The 15,545-nt window shown below is 37.7% G+C and overlaps 1 protein-coding gene and 1 long non-coding RNA gene across 4 annotated transcripts in view; one reads left to right on the top strand and one right to left on the bottom strand.

Moving 5' to 3' along the window:
• The first annotated feature begins 2,500 nt into the window (after window positions 1-2,500).
• LOC114361894 (uncharacterized) lies at window positions 2,501-6,514 on the top strand. The gene is made up of 3 exons (XR_003656635.1): window positions 2,501-2,673; window positions 3,407-3,490; window positions 6,012-6,514. It is a non-coding gene; the product is annotated as an uncharacterized LOC114361894 (long non-coding RNA).
• A 324-nt stretch (window positions 6,515-6,838) lies between these two features.
• LOC114361819 (uncharacterized) overlaps window positions 6,839-15,545 on the bottom strand; it is a 101,121-nt gene continuing 92,414 nt past the window's right edge. For all 3 annotated transcript variants that reach the window (XM_028317010.1, XM_028317027.1, XM_028317020.1), the window contains exons 10-17: window positions 14,280-14,420; window positions 13,844-13,994; window positions 13,404-13,545; window positions 12,873-12,992; window positions 11,909-12,110; window positions 11,062-11,220; window positions 9,318-9,521; window positions 6,839-8,959 (exon numbers count right to left, since the gene is read on the bottom strand). In XM_028317010.1, the coding sequence (XP_028172811.1) occupies window positions 8,842-8,959; window positions 9,318-9,521; window positions 11,062-11,220; window positions 11,909-12,110; window positions 12,873-12,992; window positions 13,404-13,545; window positions 13,844-13,994; window positions 14,280-14,420 (1,237 nt within the window). In that variant the 3' untranslated portion in view covers window positions 6,839-8,841. The remainder of the gene's footprint in view (window positions 8,960-9,317; window positions 9,522-11,061; window positions 11,221-11,908; window positions 12,111-12,872; window positions 12,993-13,403; window positions 13,546-13,843; window positions 13,995-14,279; window positions 14,421-15,545) is intronic.

Below are 15,545 nucleotides of genomic sequence, written 5' to 3'. Positions count from 1 at the left end.
TTTAGAGTGGATTCGACCAAACAAGAGTAAATATTAATCTCAGAATAAATCGTCAGTTTTGACATATTTCTCATACTGAAACTGTCAATGTGCCAGATAAACCAGGAGTTATTATCGGATAAAAGTTTGGTCGAATCGGGCGTTAGAGTAGAAATAAGTTTGTAAGTAAGTACATAATAAATAGTAAATACCATACATGTATACGAGTATTACAAAAAAGTTACTGCGTCTTCAGTCTCTATCAAGAGGCTATTATTGTTGCGTATAAGTTTTTATGTTTCAACAAAAAGTCAATTTCGTTTTATAGCAATAGTCGGTGAATCATTTGATCCGACGGAGCGAGCGCGGTCGTCGACTCCGCGACTGCTAACCAGCAGTTGACATAGCACAGTAAGAAGCAGTAACTTGACTTAACAAACACAAGTTTGACAAACTTAGTAAACTTAAGAAATAGGAATTGTCCGGAAGAGCTCTTCGTTCGTTTCAGCCAAATGACGTCCACTGCTGGACAAAGGCCTCCCCCAAAGGATTTCCATAACGACCCAATAAAGGCTACCTTTTCTTTTTTTATTATTTACATTTTAACGTTCATAAGTGCCACTTGTGGTCTAAACTGAATAAATATTTTTGATTTTGATTTTGATTTTTGATCGGTTCTGCGCTGCTCGCATCCAGGTTCTTCTCGCGACCTTCACCAAATGGTACATCTAGTGGGGGGCTTTCCCACTCAAGAGATCTTAATGGATAAGATTGCCTAAATTGAGCCGTTTCAATTTTGTACTCCTTTTGTTTGCCACTTTTGGGTGGTTTCAATTACTGAATACTTAACCAATCCAATAAAATAGGTACTGTATTCGAAAGAAATGAAAAAGAAAATAATTTTGTTTGATAATGCTTTGTATTTTGATTTTATTAACAAACTAAACAAATAATTTGACATCATTCGCAAAAAAGTTCGTTTTGTAATAAAAGTAAAAAAAAATTGGAGCTTTTTTAAAGCTTTTTTTTACTTTTTCCCAAATTTTTTTTAATTAAAATAAAGGTCTTACCGGCCAGGCAGTTTACTGTGGCAGTGCTGTCAAGTATCATTTTCTAAGTACTTATCTAGTCACAAGAACTAAAGTTACGAACTTTCTTGAGCGCTAACTCACGATCACGTACCGTAAAGTGGTAAAACTATTAGTTTCTTTAGATTAAACAATACAAACTAATGTTAATTAATGTTTTTAGAAAGCTCCATACTTGTTTAGTTTTAAGAACTCATGTGGGTACGTAATTCCTTTTGGTAAATAAGTATTATTTGATTTGATTTTTGAAACGTTTCTTTCTTAAATAAAGATTTTAATAAAACCAAAAACCTTTAAAACTCTCACTTGGAAAGGAAAACGACAAGTCTTATCTCTAGCTTTTTTACATAACTTTTCTATAAGATTATAGGTAAGATCTAAATCATAAAATAAGTGTATTAGTTTACTTTAGAACCTTTGCTCGAATAACAACAATCATTTGAGTATGACGCGAATGGGTAACTACAAAAATAGTTCTCGTAAATAATGTAGGTATTATAGAAATGGCATCCTAATAAATATAAGCAGAGAAGCGGGATAGTGTAAAGTTGTAAACACTTATGTAAAAGATACCTAAGATAAATTAGTTAACATGCTCTTTAAAAATGACAAAAACTTATTCTTCAACTTCGTTGTTATGAAAAAAAGTCCCAAAGCTCATTTCCAAAGAACGATTTAAGTAGAACCATTTATACAAGCAATTGTATCAAATTGGTATCAGTCGGTACCAATTCGGTGATACCGGTCCCGTCGCAATGTCAATCCGAGCGACCGGTTCTCCCCTCTCCCTGCCTGTTTTTGTTTACGGCTCTGATCATTTTATTGTAGATACTTACCTAGCTATATGTTGCTTAACTATCTTATTATAGTGCAGGGGACAGGCTGTTATATTTCTATCCGTATGGCTGTGGAAATTTCCACCCCTGTTAGGGTGAATGTCATAGACTTTTGCACCATTAGAAATGAGAAAAATTTGAATGTTATTGCTTATTTCCTGAAAGCTAAAAAAAGCTCTCGTAACCGATTCTGTCATAAAGTTCAATTTAATATAACTTATTATTATTCTGTGGCTGTACTGTGATTTTTCTTAATATCGAATCGACGTTCAATAAAATAAAAGTATCATTGTACGAGTAGGTAGGTATAATTGAAACCCACGTGTGAAATTGAGTTTTGAGCGTCTTGTAATAAGCTCCTAATTAGTGTATTGACGTAGAAAAGTCCTAGTCCTTCATATATGAATTTTCAAAAACATGATGAATTTTCATAAGTGTAAGTGAGAAAGTTTCACGTAGGTACACAAGATTTAATCTTTCCATATCGCATTCTTAACTTACCTACTTACCGTCATGTTATTTCCCAGCTCTACACCCACCGTCCGTTACAACACATAAATTAATCGCCATCCAATTACGCGAAGTCGATAGCCCCTGTCCCCTAGAGCATGACAGCAAGGAGCCCCGATCGTCCGATCCCCGACGCAGCTCAGTTATTGACCCGCTCACTCGTCTGGGGGCCACGACTGCGCGCGCACCCCGCTAAAGCACAGCCTAGTCCGACCTAGGCATTCTGCACGCAATGCCTGCGCCTTGCGACGGCTGCAAAGGTGAGTGAATTTGGTCCTAAATTTGAATTTGAATTTTGTTTTTTTATATCGAATGTGGAAGGAATAGAGGTCGCGTAGTTTTTTAGCTGCGGAAAACACGTGGAGGTATTTTTGTTATTGTTTTGGCCGGCTTTTGCGTTTCGCGAATGACGTCCTAACTTCATGGGAGGGTCTTAATTTTTTTAATTAAATTTTTTGAATTCTTTTTTCAAAATAGAATGGTTAATTTTATTTAATGTTACAATGACTCATCCCTATGGATAACGCTTTACATTTAGTTTCCAATTTGATTTATTTTAAAAGTTTAAATTGTGCGCAGTTCCTGAAAAATCTTAAGACATTATTTAGAAAGAAACTTATTACGCATTTGTACTCAATGTTTATAAAATGTATAAAAGGTATGCAATAAAGCATTCGATTGAAATTTATTAACGAGAAATTCAATTTGTTTAATGAAATTTTACATCGTTTGCGTCTAGTCTGGTAGACTTTTTCCAGCCACGTGTAATATAAAATCAGCTCAACAAATCTTTAATAAACTGCTATCATCCATAATTAAGTCTTTCTTAGTTTAAAAATAATAACTTTCTTCTTTAAGCTCTACATATTCACAGTTTTTTGTTTAGGGTTAGGTTTAAATCCCAGATTAAGGATATCTTCTAAGATTTAAGTCTTAGGTATCCTAGTAAGTGTAAAATTTATTTTAGGTACTTAATATAAACTGTTTTTTCAGACACGTGCAGCGGTGGCACTGCAGCATGCGGTGCCAACTGCACGTGCGGCCCGAACTGCGCGTGCGGCGATGGCAAACCCTCAGGTTAGTGCACGTTTATTTTGTTTTTTCATCATCACACGATTTTTAGGCTTTGTTCAGAAACGGGGGATTTTTCATCATCATCATTTAAGCCAAAGGACGTTCACGAACTTCACCACATCGCCTGGTTGGTAGTGGTCTGCATCCAGCGCCTTCCTGCTACCTTTATGAGGTCGTCGCACGTCCACTGCTGAACATAGACTCCCCCAATGATTTCCCCACATCGCCCGGTTGGTAGCGGCCTGCATCCAGCGCCTTCCTGCTACCTTTATGAGGTCGTCGCACGTCCACTGCTGAACATAGACTCCCCCAATGATTTCCACATCGCCCGGTTGGTAGCGGCCTGCATCCAGCGCCTTCTTGCTATGTTTATGAGGTCGTCGGTCTACGGTATGCCACGCTGCGTTTTTCGGTACGTGGCTCCACTCTAGAACCTTGCTGCCCTATAGGTCGTCAGTTCTGCGTACAATGTGCCCTGCCCAAACGAAGGATTGGGTCTACACGACCCATGCTGATGGTTTGGGAGGCCTGCCGGGCTAGGATGCGCGCCGCGATATACGCTTATCGACGTCAAAATGCATGGACAAAATCGATAAAATGGCGTGATAGCCGCTTATCACGGCGCGCATCCTAGGCCTACTGATATTCCGCATTTATTTTTATATATCACGAGGATGGCAGCTGAATGTAAAAGTGGGAGATTATGTCTTGTGGTTTTCCTTGCGGGCTTAGATACGTATAAGCTGAAATGATGAATAATAATGTGGCTAATAATAATATGTCTCTTTTTAAAGTCCAACTTTTGTTATTCTTATTTGTCAACATGTGTGGTGTGTGAGACCCACCCAAAAGCATTACATCAAGTCACGATATAAATAGAAAAGAAAATAATAGTCATTATTAATAGAAAAGGTTATAATTTTTTATTTGTTGTAAGTAATAAACTGCAATAAACTCGTTATACCGCTTGCATAAAACCTTCCAATGTTTCATATACTAATATCGTAGAAAGCTCTTTGATTTTACGTAGACACAACCTAATGAAAATTTTCATTAGTTTCCGACCTTATGTTGAGTGAAGAAAGTTCAAATTATTGTGGCAATATTTGTTAACACGCGTTCCCAAGGGCAGACAATGTGACTCCTGTAAGTCGGGAGGAGTGCTCTCACCGCTGAAAGTCACTGAAAGTTATTGAAAGTTATTGAAAGTCACATCTCAGACGCCCGAATCGAGTTGTACCTACCTACTTGTATCGATTTAATTTACAATAGAACAGAATTGGTTTGTGTGCAGTTAGCGACTAAAATACCCGAATGGAGTGGTGTCTGAGTGCTTGAAATTCGAGTCGAATTCGCTTCGATCTAATTTGAAGTGAACCAATTACGTGGGCCGTGAAGTCGCATCGATTCGATATGGGAGAGAAAGGGGAGAGACAATGAATTGATGCATTCGTTTTATTTTACAACGTTATTACGTTATGATAATGTGGCTTAAACTTAAGTAACTTGTAATTGTTGTAAGAGTCAATCCATAATTATTTTGCCGCTTTACATTAAGGGAAACTGTCTCCAAAATACTAAAAGATTCCACTAATAATCCGTTGAGAAGATAATATTATTATATGGACATGAATTAAGGAGATCTGACAAATTTATGAAATAGAGTGCTGAGGCAAACAATTATGGCACGTAATACGTACGTGAAAAAGAAATACAGTAAATAATTAAATGTATTATTTATATCCAAAATGTAGAGACATTGATCCCTCTAAGCTAGCGAGACAAGATACATTCACTTACAACTTGCACATGCACTTTCGAGAGAAAGTCACTCAGTCGGCGTGCAGTAAATTGCTCTAATTGTATGAAATTGATTTATCAAAGACAACCGGATCTAAAACCTAAATACTGATGTAGAGTCAAAGAATTCATAATGTTTTTAGAGGATTCCTAAATAATTAACACAAAATTACTTTATTGAACAGTCGATTGCACACTTAGCCTAGGCGCAGACCATCGGATTTTTCGTCGGCCGATAGTTAAGTCGGGCATCAGTATGGGCATGTATGGAAGCATTACACCGATTTGATTTGGCCGATTCTTCATACAAATTAAAATCGGGCCCAACTATCGGCCAACTAAAAATCGGTGGTCTGCGCCTAGTCTTATTTATTTCCACAGTGGACCTTATTCTTATCTGAAGTTAAAAATTTATAATTTTTCGTACTTCGTATAGGTACATTAAAGTGCATAAATTAAGAAGTCAAATTAGTAAACTTTTATGTATTTACTGTACAGTGACATCATTGTCAGACAATAATTTTAGCTTTCCTCCATATATTCAAATTTTAATACAATCCGGTTGAGCTAACTGCGCACCCTGCTGGAATACGACTCTCCCTCACACTCGCCCCGTACTCATAACAGCGTCAATGTGACGTCACGGCCACCAAGTGCGCAGTAACTCGAACGGGTTGTAATGTGTTATCGTACATTTATAATAATGTTTTTGTATTTGTTTCAGGGGGTAAGCCATGCTGCCAAGGAGGCAAAAAATAAATTTTCGGCCTTACACGTCACCTGAATTCTTCTCAAAATGAATCTATTTTACACTTAGTACTCTGTATTTATTGCATTGTAGCATAATATTATAATGTATAATTCTCTAACGTATATCATGTAGTGGTTTATGAAAAATCTATATTTTAGTACCTAATTTCAAAATGGATAATGTTGTGTGGTCATGAAATAAAATAAATATACTCGTATTTAGGTAATGAGACTTATTGATGTATTAATTATTATGATCTTATTATTATTAATATTGTATTTAGCATAATCTCTAAGTTAGTCTCGTCTCTGCTTATCGCTTCAATGTAAGATGTAGTATTAATAATTAATATTTTATCACATTCAGTGTAGGACTTAAGATTATTAATAATGGAAATAGATCAGTGGCTGACATTTATGTAGGAGAATCTAGTACTTTTAATACTCATTAGTGTAAGAAAGTGTAGCGAAAATGCACACGAACATAAATATGTAGTGTATTATTAATATTATAGTGTATTGTAACCTGCAATGAGAGTTTTATTTTTCCCTATAAATAAGGATCAGTTTTAGGGGTAATTTCGTGGCGCCATTTTGTCATCTCCGAAATTTTCATCAGTGATTTATATTCTTACAACACTAAATTACTAAAATTAATAATAGTTAGGTATTCAATAGTTAATTGCTGTAGGGAAAAGTAAATGAAACAATCTTCATTTATTAAAACTCCATCTTTATTTAATACGACAAAATGTATATGAATACAATTATAATGGAAGCAATTAATGGGACTTTGATTCACATTTCATGTTAATTCTAAACTTAGTCCTACTTCAATAGGAGCTTACTTCTAAACATCAGCAATACAAAAATAATTGCCATCCTTAAAAATCACAAGAAAATGAAACAAAGAATTATAAAAAAACAACTTTAATAAGTTGAAATCATTCGTTAATATGAGTAAAAAGGCTAAAATAAACATAACATAATCAGTCCACACATTGACAGTCATATTTCGTTGTATTTGCTTTTAAACAAAACCTGACTGCCAATGTTGCCATACAAACATGCTCTCTCCCATCAAATCGCAAATAATCGTTGTAAAAATCATTAAACATCACATAAAATACAATTTATGCAACTTGAATAAAATACCTTAATAATTTTTAACAATGATAACTTTCATATAGTCTACTGTAGGTATCTTACTTACTACCATTGTATACATAAATAACCATTCTGATGTTTAGTTTATATGAAAACTTGTACAACATTAAAGTATAATTATATCTTGTAACACCATAGTAATAGACCGTTAATATTCCTCAAAATAGTAATATTCTTTGTCACAGATCTATTATAAAATCTGAATTTCATGAACACTTATCTAACTAATCCATAATTCTGTTTACGAACAACACGACACAATAAATAGTAGATTTCTAAAATGTCACCATACAACACTCTAATCTTACGGCCTTTTACGTCCATAATACAGTAACATCGAATATCATAACTCCTAACATTAATATTCATAGCAGACTGTAACAAATGCACTTTGTTTTCAATTCCACAACTATTCAAAATTAAACAATAATTATAATTAGTAGTTTAATATTTAATCAATATGGCAACCCCGAGCATACAGAATATAAACTCACTCACACATGCTCACAGGACTGTAATCACGACAGCCCAAGGTCTCAATACAAACAAAACAATCACTGAGGAATCACAAATTGGTCTGTTTAACAAATTAAACATTTTTAGAACAAAACTAGCACAATAGAAATTAAGAAATTGACAACAATAATAAAACATATACCTATTGTGCATGTTCGCACTCACTATGAAGTGGGACTCCTACTTTCTTCAAGTGAAAAAACTAATATTAGGCCAATAGCTAAGCAACTAAAGATTAGGCCAATGAAAACCATAATATCAGACTCTTTTTAATTTGCCAGATCTCTAGCTTCATAGATATCAAGAGCCGCCAATTTCAAATTCTAGGTGATTAAATGATACATGGATGCAAGCTTGGGTGCTGAAATTAAGAGGTCAAAACGTAAGTAATTCATTCTGATATAAAAAATATGTATTGCTGACTACTCTAGAATTGACCTGCTTATTAACAAAACACCCAGTAAAATAAATTTATTTTTCAATCAGTAATCAAGTATAAAATATAAAAATAACATGCACGTAACATTCTTCATGCAAGTGCTTTCACTCCTTCATTTCTCATTGAACCACAGTTACAGTAAAATTCTTAACGTAACACAATTTGTACCTTTATTACAAAGTTGAATTTATAATTCATAACATTCTTCGCTGTAATAGTAGCGAAATGCAACAACCATACATCTAAACCTAAAATATTCTGTTTCCATCTTCATTTCACCATCATAAAAATATCAACTCTCTGTAGTCAACATTCATGTCTTAAATGTAAAAATATCGGATATTATTCATCCTTAGACGAAGATTTCTAAGTATTTATTGCTCCTAGACACGTTGTTCAGAATAAAAATTGTGTCATAGCAATGGTTACAATTTTAAATCATGTTAAAATGCGCACGCAAATACTTAGTTACAACGTTTTATTAGTCACCAAAGAATATGAGTGATAGTTTGTTTATCCACACCAATCGATGTGATAGCACAATTTTTGTTCTGACAGCTTATTTGTAGCTTACTTAAAAGTCTTCGTCCGTACGTTTTATCCTTACTATGGCGTTGTTGAGCTTCAAGTCTCAAATGCCCACTGCTGGGCTAGTGTTGTGTCATTTCACAAAGTCAGTTACTTATGGCACTGGTTCCTCGTCGGTTCCTTCTTCTGAATCGTAGACGGGGGCTCCGTTCTTCATTTGGATCACCGACTTCTTTCTGTGTCTATGCTCTTTCAGATCTTTCTCGATGTTCCTGAAAATATCGATTTATGTTAAGCCTGTGTAACTTAAGAACTTGCTAGTTTTACTGGTGCCTGACCTATAATGCTATAAAAGTTGTATTTAATCCAACAAATAACATGCTATCATCTATCAGGCACTTTATGGGCAAGTTGTGACACTAACGCATAAACTCATTTTCCCAAAAAATAAAATAAAACTCGACACTAAGTTTCGGTTCAATGTACGAAAAGGTGTTCAAAACTTAACTCAAATCGAGCAGATTTTAGCTAGCAATCATTTGAGTTCGGACATTGCGAGCATTCGATTTTTTTTTTTATATATTTTCCATACTTTAGTGTCTTTTCCTAATAAAATAAGATCTACTTTACCTGGCACTAATCAACGGATGAAGCGCATTCTTAAGGCTCGCGAACAGGAACGGGTGAACGCGCTCCTGGCACTCTAACAGGCTGCGGGCCAAGTCGAGGGGCTCGGCGAGCGTGCTCGCGAGCGCGCAGGTTGACGTGCTCGCGATCTTGCTCGACGAACCGCACGGGTCAGACACAGAGCACTCAATGTGTGCTGGCTCTTTGCTGAAAGGATATTAAGTTTTTAAAGAATATTGTTCATTGTTTGGGTAGTTAGAGTAATAGAAATCTAATCTTTGTGGGCGTTTGTTGCTGAAGGGAAAGGTTTTTAGGGCAGCTGACTTTTTGGTGATAGGAACTAGTTTTATTCGAGATAGATAGTTCATAGTTGAAATTTTTAAACTTCTGGTTTCAGAACCTAAAGAGATAAATTACAAAAAACATAACCCTCCTTCTGGCGCAGTCGGGTAAATACAAAGTGAATTCATCACTCACGTCAAAAATGTTAGGATTATATTATCTTTGGAAGTGTATTAAATATTAAAAAGTTAACTGTTTCCGGTAGAACGTGCTTCCCTCTTCCGGCTATGTACGAACAAGATGTGTCTGTGTAAGAACCCGAATAATAAATGCTTATCTCGCTAACTATCGGTCTTTTCATTAAAGAAACACAAGTTCTGATAGGTTATGGGCCCAGACGCCCGTTAGTTAGAGTTAGGGAAAGTTTTAATTGTAGATTATTCGGGAAAAAGCGGATTTGTGAAATATAAAAATGGCGATGTCAAGTAGTAACACGCCACTACCGCAATTGAGTGCAGGGGCATACGACAACTGGGTTTTCAGGATAAAATGCATACTCGCAGAAAAAGGTCTAACAGAAGTTTTGGATATAAAGAAAATAGTAGACTGTGATGAGAAGATGAAACTCATGGATGCAAAAGCGAGAAGTATCATCGTCCAAAGCGTGACAGACCAACACTTAAACCTGATAAAAGAAAGCACAAGCGCGAAAGAAATGTTAGAAGTTTTGAAAAACACATTCCAACGAAACACGGTCATATCAAAAATATGCCTAAGAAGAAAGTTATTGACTTTGAAACATACAGGAAAATTAGAAGAATATTTCGCCAATTTCGACAATCTTATAAGAGAATTAGAAGTGTCAGGAGAGAAAATTGCAGAAAATGAAAAAATCAGCTACCTCTTAACTGGATTGGGAGAGGAATTCAACGCAATAATAACAGCAATGGAAACGGTAAACCAAGAGCTAAGGCTCGACTTCGTAAAGTCTAGATTGCTTGACAATGAGATAAAGAGGGAATATAGTAGCACAGAACCACAATCTTCATTTGTCATCAAATGCTATACATGCCATAAAAAAGGGCATAAATCCTTCGAGTGCAAAAGCCGAGGACGAGGCAGAGGCCGCAGATATAGAGGTACTACAAGAACACAGTATAATGAAACAGCACAACCTGCAGAGAGTAGCAAATTCATGTTCAGTGCCACATCTTCCGGCTATGTACGAACAAGATGTGTCTGTGTAAGAACCCGAATAATAAATGCTTATCTCGCTAACTATCGGTCTTTTCATTAAAGAAACACAAGTTCTGATAAAAAAGACAAGAATTAGTCATTTTTTCGACTACAAATCTCGTGTGGAATCCACACATCAACTCTCTCGCTCATTCTACCGCGTCAGTTGATAAAAGGGATTCACCTCTTTAATTCCTAAGGCTCTTTAATTTAAAGATAGTTAACCAACCTGTTCTCTCCATGGTCGCTGCTGGTGGGACTGTCAGGAGGGGAGGAGTCAAGGTCGGGCGGCGCACGGAAGTCGGGCAGGCCGCGCGCGCGCGCGAACGCGTCCAAAGCGCGCGCGCGCACATAGATGAACGGCCTGATGATGCGCAGGTCGTGCTCCCTGGAACGATAAGTCGGATTACTCTTTGGAGGTGAAAGTCTAAGTAAAAAAAATCGACACATCAAAACATGCTTTTCTAGTTCTGTTGTCTAGTTTTAGTTATTATCTTGCTGTGTAGCTACCTACTTTCATCGAATAAATACTTTTCTTTCTTTCTTTCTTCTTTTGCAAGGTGGATGGAATGTGAAAATTTAAAAAAAATAACAATTATCCGTCTCTACAAGTTCCCAATTGCATTAATAGGCCTTCCTAAAACATGAGCTAAGGATTTTGGTCCATTCACGGTTTACTTGCGACCATAACGGGTTCCTAGTCATCCATCAATCTGGTTCAATGTGTACCTTTAAGTTCCAAAAACGTGATAAACACCAAGAAAAAAGAGTCACTCTGAAGCACAGTCACTTTCAACCTGACAGGTGGAGTTCAGACTCTCCGGCATCTGTCTCTGTCCTCTCTTCAGTGAAAGGACTGCAAAGAGGTCAGAAAACAAAATAACCCCTATTGCACTCACTTGACTCGATAATGTGCTTTGACCGTAACTAGTGCACCAGCGTGAAAGGCACTAGCCAAGAACGTAGCAGCAGCTCGGTCTAACGGCTGGGCTACACACGCTTCACCGTAGCCGAGTACGTTTCAAAACCAATGAAAAATCACCAGACATATTAAAATAAACCTTATTGTAACTCACTTGACTCGATAATGTGCTTTGACCGTAGCCAGCGCACCAGCATGGAAGGCACTGGCCAGGAAAGCAGCTGCTGCCCGATCCAAAGGCTGGGCTACACACGCCACACCATAGCCGTGCGCACGCGCCGCCGAATACGCGCGTCGACGCACGCCGTGCGACGCCCAGCGGTGCAGCTCTGATACCTTGCCTGAGCTTCCGCGACCTGGAGTGAACAAGGCATGAACGAACATGACATATCTAAATTATGACTCAAAGGTGACTGACTGACTGACTGACATAGTGATCTATCAACGGACAGCCCAAACCACTGGACGGATCGGGCTGAAATCCCTAAGGGGGTAAAACGGGATCTACGCGTACGAAGTCGCGAGTGGCCGCTAGTTATAGCACCTCCTACCCTGGGACACCCTGAGACACGAGGTTAAACACAGTCGACGAAATATACGAGATGCGACGAGAAAGAGTGTGCTACAGCGAAATATAAAGAATTATCGTGTCTTTTTGTTTGAATTTTTCGTTGTATTATTGGTGATGAAAAAGTTATTTCTACGTATCTGTTTAGCGCATAAAGAAATGTCGAATATTCATACAGATTTATGACTATCATTTCCTGTTATTCAGTAGCAATTTTAGTTTATTCTACCTACACTACACCAATTAAATTTTGTTTTTGCTTTTCAAAAACATGTATAAGTACGGCTGACTGACTGACTGACATAGTGATCTATCAACGCACAGCCCAAACCACTGGACGGATCGGGCTGAAATTTGGCATGCAGGTAGATGTTATGGTGTAGGCATCCGCTAAGAAAGGATTTTACGAAACTCCACCCCTAAGGGGGTAAAACGGGACCAACGCGAACAAAGTCGCGGGCGGCCGCTAGTTATTGGATATACGTAAAGTCTCTAAATCTGAAAACTTGCCAGAACAAGAACTTTAAAATGATCATTTTTATGAACTTACGTTGTGTACCCTCGACGTCCACCTTGTCTTCATAGATGAATTTGACCCCGAGCATTCTGCAGTATGCCATCAGGTATCGAGGGTCCATATCTGATTTGTCTTCGTGCACAAACAATGCGCCTGTAATAAAAATAATAGTTAACTTCAGTATCTTGACACTATCTTCCTCTCAACACAAGAACTTCAAATTATTTCTCTAACAATACGTCTTATTTGACGAGTCCTTTCTGGGAACAAATCTCGAATATCGAAATATCGGGAACTATACTGGAATTCAACCGAAAAGTTACACAGGCAGGAGTAAGGCTATCGGGTATCAAAGTCATCCGAAGTTTTTGGCAATGGCTAAAGTCGTTGCCACTAATATAAAACTGATTTCAGGTTGTCGCCCTGTTGTCAGTTTACTAAAATTATTTACACTAGCTGCGTTCTGTCTGCCGCTAATGTCCATACATGATGCGGGCACTTTAACCTGACAGCAGACCGTTAACTTCAACAACTGATGGATTAGAAATGACTGATGAAACTTACCGATACTGAAGTGGATTCCCTTGGACCTAGCGTAGAACTGGTACTGATGCATGGTGTGGAGCAACGCAATGGACGCGCGGCCGCCTGACAGGCACACCAGGACTTTGTCGCTTGGCCTTATCATGTTGAACTCGTGGATTGCCTGGAAAGAGTATGAGAGTTGGTGCATCAAAAAAATACCAATATTAACACCCTAGGAGTTGACTGGTACCGTGGAGGAGAGCTAGCTTTAATCTTACCAATTGTCTACAAAAAACAATAGAGCTAGAGCTAAGTACATGGAATATTATATTATTCAAACAGACGCATATTTAAGAAAAACTTTAGGTACTTATGCATGTAGGCATCCCTATTATGGTAGACGATAATGGAAAAGTCCCTTTTTTTCTCTGTATTTTTATATTGGTCTTGAACATTGAACAATCCAGTAAGACACTAACCTCAACCGTAGCCTTCCAAATGTCCTTAGGAGGGCAGTGCCACTTGCCCTCATCGTCGATGGTGAAGTCTGTGAGGGAGGTGTCGCTGCACGCACTGCTGTCATCCTCCTCCCATTCACATTCTTCTTTAAGCAAACGGCATTCAGACTCGCTGTAAAAGAACAATAACTTTGTCAAGTAAACGTCATTTAGGATCTGCAGTGCTTCAAGAAGCTATATTTAAGTGGTGGAAGCCGAAGTTCAGAAATTAATCGCATTAGAAATGATGACAAGATTAAGGGGAGCCTTCTAGCTGAAGGCTATAGCAACTCAACCTAATACCCCAAGATAACAGAGCTTTTATTGGAGGTCAAGCTGTAGATTCTGGCTACATTCGTCGATCCGATTCCCCTGATCTTTAAGAAACCCAAAAGCCCGAGTGCCAGCAGTATCTCACCTTCTCTCATAGAAATGGTCTTCACTGGACACGCGCTGGTCGGTGCCATACCCACTCGATCGTGAGCTGCGGTCTGAGCAACTGGAAGACGCGTTTGAGGACCTGCTGCACCTCTTCAGGTCTGCTGATGTTGTCACCGATCTAGAACAATGGAATTTTTTCGTTGATAAAATCTCCACTCCTCCTGTGGATGGCATAGGAGGCGACTAGGGGATATGCGACATCAGATCTCCTGGCTATAAAACCAATCTAGCCAGGTAGGGAGTTTAGGCAAAATTCTTGTCTCCGGTAAATTAGATAGTGTTACTGCAGTAGTCGTAGAGACTAAAATTCCCATCGATGATAATAACTGCTTAAACAAAAACGTTTACCATGACGTCAATATTTATTATAAAAAATATCTTTTAGTAAATTAGATTGAAACTGCGCTTGTCTTCAAACAAAGATGCATTCGATTAAACAGAATTGTACATAATGTCTGACATTATTTGCGAATGAAGCTATTTCGAATACTTTTAACTACCATAGTTCCGCCGTATATTCTAAAAGATTTAATGTGGCACCAGCGCCAGAATGACGCAAATGTGCGAAGGTCAGATACACAGATGACTGAATCGGGTGCTTTGAAAACATATTTAACTTGAGTTTACGTGATCAGTGTGCCTACCATGAGTTTACGTTAGGTGTGCTCGCTAGCGACTGCGTAAAAAAATGACATTTAAATATATGACATATTGTGCAGCGCCCCTAGCGGCTACTTTCAAGAAATAAAATCTTCATATAATTTTTTGACGTATTCGCTAGCGAGCTCACCTAACGTAAACTCATGGTAGGCACACAGAACAACAATACTGTTAAAAGTCATCACTTTCGCACAAGTGACTATGAATTTTGTTCAAATAAGACGGCCATTCTGGTAGATATTAAATAAGTAAATAAAGTCAACGGTGCTGTGGCGCAGTGGTCCAATAGGATATTTTTGACAGATTGTTACGGTCCTTTTCAAATGACAATATTTCAAAACAGCTCAGTTTCAAGGGAATAAACGGTTATTAAGTATTAATTACCAACAACGGTTGCTGTCACTGTGAAAAATGGGCCGAGTGAAAAATGATAGCCAAGAAAGATGTTTGAGTAATTGCCAAACCGTTCCCTCCCACGGATTATTATTCAAATTTAAACGACGATTTTGCCAAGTTCTAGACAGACCAAAATGTTACGGAGTGTGTTGACCTCTGCTTTTTTGGAGGTCAGTTTTTGTAACTA

Source organism: Ostrinia furnacalis, unplaced genomic scaffold (assembly GCF_004193835.3).
Source record: "Ostrinia furnacalis isolate ACB-3 unplaced genomic scaffold, ASM419383v2 OfSCF0375, whole genome shotgun sequence".
Taxonomy (NCBI): domain Eukaryota; kingdom Metazoa; phylum Arthropoda; class Insecta; order Lepidoptera; family Crambidae; genus Ostrinia; species Ostrinia furnacalis.
This window is presented reverse-complemented; position numbering and strand designations above follow the sequence as displayed.